Raw genomic sequence first — 7,500 nt, forward strand, 5'->3', positions numbered from 1 at the left:
ACACGTTGTACAAACCCAAAGTCCACGTCGTATCTGTGTACAAGATCGGCCACTCCACAAGAAGTCAACTGGCAACTATTTTGCTCAACGGTTCTTACTCCTGCAGCATAGGAGGAGACACAGATCAGTTTACCCTGATGTGACTGTGGCAGTGTTTAAGACATCCCAGCAGTGCAGGGCTACACATGGAGGGCCGTCGCCGTCGTCGCTTTACTCATGTGAATGTGTTTCAGTGTTCGCCGACGTGGCAAATTCTGACTTAGCATACTCTGCTCAGCATTCGTTATCCAGAGTTTCTCCAACCCACACACACACACACACACACACACACACACACACACACACACAACCAATAACAACAGAAGCATATTTCGCTTCTCTAACTCTTTCATGCACACACGAAAAACCGGACACACACACACACACACACCCATACGCACGCACACACTCTCCCACTTCACGCCAAAGTCACGGGGAGCCAGTAACCCACTTTATTTACACAAACAAAGTTTCTACTCGGTTTCTTTTGACAAAAGCAGCTAAATCTTTCATGTTTTGTCAGCACTTGATTCCCCCTGTCCCCTGGCTATGTGCCTGCTCCCGGACAATAGAGGCAGGAGAGGGGCAGCAGATTGCCGGAATGCACCTCAATGAAACCAATTATTACATGTTGACTGCGTTCACCATGGCCATCTGAAAGGACTGGCTCCATTCAATTTGGCACCGCGGGACTCCCTTTCAAGGGAACTTATCCTTTTGACTGTTTGTATTTCAGAGCTCTCTCTCTCTCTCTCTCTCTCTCTCTCTCTCTCTCTCTCTCTCTCTCTCTCTCTCTCTCTCTCTCTCTCTCTCTCTCTCTCTCTCTCTCTCTCTCTCTCTCTCCCTCTCTTCCTCTCTCCCTCTCTCTCCCTCTCCCTCCCCACCCCTGTTAAAGGAACCTGTTAGAGTGGGGGACCCCACTTCCACGACTTTAGTTACTTTAATGAGCTGAATGGGAGAGAGGCACTGACCCTATATTAGCTCTGTAACCTTGTGAGTTATGAGGTATTATTTACTGTTTATTTAACTATCACTTCACTTAGCTCGGGGTTCTTTCTTTACACAAGAAACAACTTTTAAATATTTTCTCTATAATACGGATATTATTGTTAATAATAATAATAAAGAAAGACTGTATTATTCATGTTATTTCTCAGAGTTTATTCAATCTCAAAACAGTTTGACCAGGATAATATTGAAAGAAGACACTACTACTTTTGTACTACTCTGCATAAAATATATATTTTTTAAATTATACAAATATTTTCTACACCTCACGCTAACCATCTTCATTGACCTAATATCTTTATCTATACAACACAATACACCTATTCCTACATCCCCTCTGTTTTACAAATCCCCTGGGAATAAAGAGTTCATCTTAGATAGCAGTGTAACCCAATTAGCATTGGATCCATTCCAGCAAGCAGCTTCTCTTACAGTCAACAAGTTTCACCAACCATTCCCTTTTTCCACTCCTTAGATACAGGCAGTCCCATACCCTGCCCCGGTATTACTTTATATTCCACAAACCTTAGCTTACAAAGTCTATTTTCCCAGACAAATAAATCTAAATGAGTGAGCTTTGATCTTAGCACTTAAGCAGAGCAACAATGGCGGAAGAGGAGAAAGGGGCAGAGAGCAACAGGCCCCTTCTCCTGCACAACAATAGGCTCTGCAAACACCTACTTAATCAATATTTGGCCAGAAGACACTCTTTTTAGTGCTCAAGACACTCTTTTCACATTATAATGAAGAGCCATAAAAGGGAAAAACAACAACTACTTCCACAGAGGGACACAAGAATGAAATAGTGCCATCCTGTATATCAATGGGGAGGCTCTGTGGGTTTACCATTTGAAGTGTCAACAGCCAAGGAGCTAATATTTTCATTCTATTATTCGACCTAAACACACTGGGTCATTAGGTTATAATGTTTGTATAAAACATAAGAACGATTAATAAGTAAATAAAATATAATATCAAATATGTTTATTTTATTTTATGCATTTTTCCGTGTTATTACATATCTATTATTAGCAAGATATTCACCGGGGGAAAAGATAATTTAGCAAGAGTGACAGGTTGAATTGGAAGCGCACCTCTGCCGGGAGAGGCGTAAAGCTAGAGGTCCTGTAGGCCGGGATTCGTGACTGTGTGTGAGGCGGGGCGCAGTGGGCCTATATTGGTCTTAAATTGAAGTGGGACAACGTATTCTGCTTACTTATCGCCAGAGACAAGACAATGAAAAAAATCCTTCCATATACATTTTTAACGCATGTCAAATAGCCCTCAACTGATTAAAATAATTTAGAGGCTAAACGATATTAATTCATCAAGCCAACTATCACACATCAAGCCAACTATTAATACATGTGATATTAGATATAGGCCTATTGGATATTTTACACAGCCTCATGTCATTGAAGGCCCATATATATTTCCAGATGGATAATTGCCATCCCTTGACATTCCTTGAGACCAACAAGTCGTAAATCAACAGGCGCAGGCTGAATGCTCACTACTGGTCTAATAATATTTGTTTCCTAAAGGACACAATTCCTACGACCAAACAATAGAAAAAGCCGCTAAATGAACAACTTCCAAGGTAAAAACTAGCTATTTTCTCTAAGTGAGCAGTCTATAAAACGGGTCCGTCGGAGCCCATTGGTGTCCCTGAATAATTCATCGCTCATTGCGGGTTCATAATGTCTCCTCAAAGCCCTTTGTCAACGCATTTTTTCTTCCTTTCTTTGCGCATTTGAAAGCTTTGGCGTCTTTTTGTACGCCACTGAGCCGCTCACTGGAGCGCGTCTTTGTGCGCGTAAAAGCGAAGTGTGAGTTTCAATAGACTCTTAGTTTTGTCTCCCAAGTTCATCCTTGAGTGTCTGATTGTGCGTATGAAAACTGTTGCTCAAATGCATGAAACCGTTAGACAAATGTTTGGTCACCTTTATGGAAGCCTTTCTCCTATTGGCCGGATTTAAATCTCTCCTGCTATGTATCTATAAGCCGTGCGTAAAACCTCCAACTCACACAATCTCCAAACAACACCTGTTAATGTACAGCCAAACTAATAAAAGCCAGCAGAAGCAGCTTGCTACCTTTGTTTATTTACTGTGTTTATTTACTATCCATGTCCTTACACAAACAATAACATAATAAAAACAATACTATAATAAAATAAAACAAGATCAATAATTCTGCCATGCTATTTAAACGAATTGTGCGCAAATAAATTAATGCTTCCATATATTAAATTAATTTAATGTATTTATTCCCTCGGATGATTTCAAAAGAAGAGTGCTTCAAAATAAGTTACATCTGCATATTTACATCTGTAACCAAGCTCCAAAAATGGCAGCTGAAATGTCACCTGTAGCCCACAAACAACACACACTATAATCTCAACAACTGAGATCTGAGCAACGGTTCGGGTAAGGCTGGGGTAATGAAACATGTGGTTACTTACATCTGTCTCCCAGGATGCCATCGATACTGTGTTTCGCGCGCCGCTCGTTCTCCTCCAGCTCTCTCTTCTCGATTTCATCATCGTCCTCTTCATCCTCACAGATTCCCCCGAACTTGGAGCGCATGATGCGGCTGATTGCGCTTACTTAGAAACACGGGGAGGATGGATTTGTTATTAAATTGTGCGTATAAAGTGAATATGTTTTTATTATAATTTACAGGTACAACCCGGCTTACGAACAGAGTTGAAACTAGAATTAAAATGTAGGCTAATTGTTTGATAGTTTCACCGATTATTTTTTTCTCTTTAATTTTAAAAATTGCTCTTTTTATCCTATCAAATTAAAGGAACACAGGGCAACGTTTATGTCGACATGAACATGTTTAACAATAATAAAGTGTATGAACCTACCGGAGGGAACTGTGTTTCTGTCGCAGATGCCGTCTTTCAGGAGTTTGTCTCTGATTTCCCAGCTGAACATTCCGGGGTTGTCTCTTTTATAATCTTCGATTTTCTTGTCGACGTCTGGAGACGACGTCTGCTATAGAATAAATTAATAAGTAATAATAAGAAAACGATTAATTAAATAAAGTCCTATAGATAAAAAAAATACAGAATACATGGATACAACAAATGAAATCTAAAAATGTATTGTTGTTGATTAGGATAGGCCTACAATATTTAAGATAGACAAATAATCTCCTATAAATAAAACAGCTGCATGCGTAAAACCAAACCAAGTTCTACAACAGTACCGTGCAACGGGAAACTCTTGCATAACGAATGTAAGCCTATTTTTATTGTATTTTTTTGTCTTGACTTTGTTTTAGCAACACACACACAGACACAAACAAACACACACACACACACACACACCACACACACACACACAGAAGCACAGACAGAGAACCACACACACACACACACACACACACACACACACACACACACACACACACACACACACACACACACACACACACACACACACACACACACACACTCATGCACACACACACACACACACACAACTAAGCAATGCATCTTATTTCTAAAACCAAATAAAGTTCAGCTGAGTCCTCTTCCTCGTACCTTGGGCTTGCTGCCCCCGATGGCCCCGGTCGGATGGAGCCCGTCTCCTGGTACCGGCACAGGATCTTGGAGACGCAGCCGTGGGACACGCGGAGCTGGCGAGAGATGACGCACGGTCGGATGCCGTGATGCGCCATCTCCACGATTTTGTGGCGTATGTGGTTCGGGAGGGGTCGGCCGTTTATGAAGACCCCGCCGAGCTGGTTCACTCTCCCTTGTCCTAACGGAGTGGAGACTATAGAAACAGAGAAGCATCACGGCCATTACAAATAAATAACACCAACGTTAGTTAGGCTACTAGAGTTGTTACAACGCGGTCGGCACTCATCCACTCATCAACTTTATTTTGACGCTGAGCTGCGCTGGCGTCTTAAAAATAAAGTTGATTGAGTTCGGCAGCATCTGCACCAGTTCTGCGTTGCATGTTTTCCTGATAGTTTCCACTGGAAATGGACCGAGACGACCTACCTTCTAGAGAGTACCCTCCGCGGGGGTAGTTCTGGTGTGGGGTGGGTCGCATCATCCTGGTTAAGCCTCCTGTTAATGCTGCCATGCCCCCTGACACGCTGTCAGGCAGTTCTGCACAAACTCCTCTCTTCTTTTTCTTTCTGCTTTTGTACAGTCGACTTTGTTGTTCTAGTCTGGTGTGTGCGCGTGAGTGTGTGTGTGGATGCTGGTCTGTAAGTCCGTCTCCGGTGGGGTAACAGGTTGCCTAGACAGTTCAGCAACGCAGCAGCAACAGCACAATCAAAGTTAGGTTTTATTAAAACGTATCCAAACCAGGGCCCGAAAGAAAGCCAACGGATTAAAAAAGGAGTTCGTCAAGAACCAGATCAAAGTAAAAAAAAGTCCGCACCCAAGGGTGATGTCGACTGTTCTGAGTGGATCGGAGGGATGGATGGAAGTCAAACATTTTATGCCTGGTCGATGTCCTCTCTGACTCTTCACTTTGTCGTCTGATTGGCTGAAGGCTCGAGCGGCAGGGGTCTTAGGAGCGTTCTGATTGGCCAGAGCCTGTTCGTCTCTCTTTCTTGATTGACCCCAAGAGTTCAGCTTGTTGTGTCACAAGCATGCGGGGAGCCCGCAGGAGTCCTGAAACTAAACCACAACGCGCATTCAAATGTTGAAATTAATTGCTTGATCACGACGATGCAATTGCTTTAGGGAAATGAGCCTACAGCATGTGGACAAAGTGGACAATGTCGTCTAGTCTAAACTTTAATTGAAAACAGTTGGTTTTACTGTTATTGGTCAGATATTAAACATTAATGCTAAAGCACTGATAAATGAATTAGAGGAAGGAATATAACTGGACACTGTGCAATGGCCCTGAAGGCTATTACAATTAACCAATGCAAACATTTGCGCAACTCAAACACACGCAGCCTAAAACATCACTACGCCCACATTTAAGGTGCAAATATAAATAAGGTAAAAAATAAAAAAATAAAAAAATAAGGTCCACTATATTTAATTCCTCATATAGGTATAACCTATGCTGTTTTTTCTCGTCACCTTGTACGATATATAGGGCTAGCCTACCAAATAAACACACGCCGGCGTTTGCGAAGACCTAATGAAACCATTGCAGCAGTAAGAAATGGTCGAAAGTTGAGCAAATATTAGGGCTGCGTTCTGGTGCCATAATGACCACCAATTACGCAGCGCTGCGGTCCCAGGTGCTCCCTAAACGGATTACACACGGTCAGGGGACGCACGCCGAGATGGTCCACTACACGCCAAGGGCCACTCAAGGAGAGCATCGCAGGAAATACATTAACTCTCCATTCAAAGTGTAATTAATATTGTTTGAATAGATCCCACTACTTATCTCCTCGCCTCGAGATCCGTTTATAGACCTAAAAATTGCAATTGAACAGGTGTGGGCCTATAGGCCTTGGAGATAGGCCTGTGCGCGCCCGCGCGTGCGTGCGTGTGTGTGTGTGTGTGTGTGTGTGTGTGTGTGTGTGTGTGTGTGTGTGTGTGTGTGTGTGTGTGTGTGTGTGTGTGTGTGTGTGTGTGTGTGTGTGTGTGTGTGTGTGTGTGTGTGTGCGTGTGTGTTTGTGTGAGTTCGTTTGTGTATTGGGGTTCAGCGTTAATGTAAGAAGGAATTCGAGTATTACATAATGTATATTCATTATATTTCTAAATTAGAAACAAATTAATATTCATAACGAACGGAATTTATTAATAAAGTCCATTTCAGTGTTAGTAAAAATGCATTATCATCATTATTTGTATTCTTATTATTCTCATTATTAGGTAACAATTATTGCAATTCATATACAAGTATTTAGTTCTGCAGTATTGTTGTTATTATTATTTATTAATGATTATTTTGGGGTCGGTTTAATTAATTTTGTTGTTTGTCTATTGGACGGGCCATCAGTCGGCTGCACTGCATCCACAATTTCTCGCAAAGTATCTTCTGATAAAATGACATATTCCTCTGATTGAAGTTCAATCATCTCCACAATATGTTCAATCATTGAACATATTGTGGAGATGCAACACAAAGAAAGCTTAAACACGGAGCACCACAAAAGCGCGCGGGAGGTAAATACGGTGCGGATGCGGGGGTTCGATGCCCTGCAAAGGAGCATTTATTTTTTCCCCCTACAATTTCCATCCAGGGCACGCAGATATTCCATGGTCACCTCATGGGAGCCCTAATTCAACAATAGACGCCACTGGGACCCGTGGTTCAGCCACACGTTAGTGTAACACATCCGTGCAAATGGACGATTATTGACACACAAAACCACACGGAGAATCACTTGACTTTGCCCAAAGTCTTGTGAAGTTGTGATAATGAGCCGTGTTTAATGGATTTATTAAGTAGGAGCAGACGATCCATTTAGTCTCAATATGAGGCAGTGGATGGTGGACTCTGGCCC

At 42.1% G+C, this 7,500-nt stretch overlaps 1 protein-coding gene across 1 annotated transcript; it reads right to left on the bottom strand.

The window, feature by feature from the left end:
- Positions 1-6: 6 nt before the first annotated feature.
- LOC132463309 (paired box protein Pax-3-like) lies at positions 7-5,654 on the bottom strand. Its single transcript, XM_060059365.1, is given in 5 exon segments — positions 7-3,655; positions 3,923-4,052; positions 4,604-4,626; positions 4,629-4,838; positions 5,072-5,654. Coding segments are annotated over 5 exon segments (600 nt in total). The 5' UTR covers positions 5,157-5,654; the 3' UTR covers positions 7-3,503.
- Positions 5,655-7,500: the final 1,846 nt, after the last annotated feature.

The sequence above is a fragment of the Gadus macrocephalus genome, chromosome 8 (genome assembly GCF_031168955.1).
Source record: "Gadus macrocephalus chromosome 8, ASM3116895v1".
Lineage (NCBI taxonomy): Eukaryota > Metazoa > Chordata > Actinopteri > Gadiformes > Gadidae > Gadus > Gadus macrocephalus.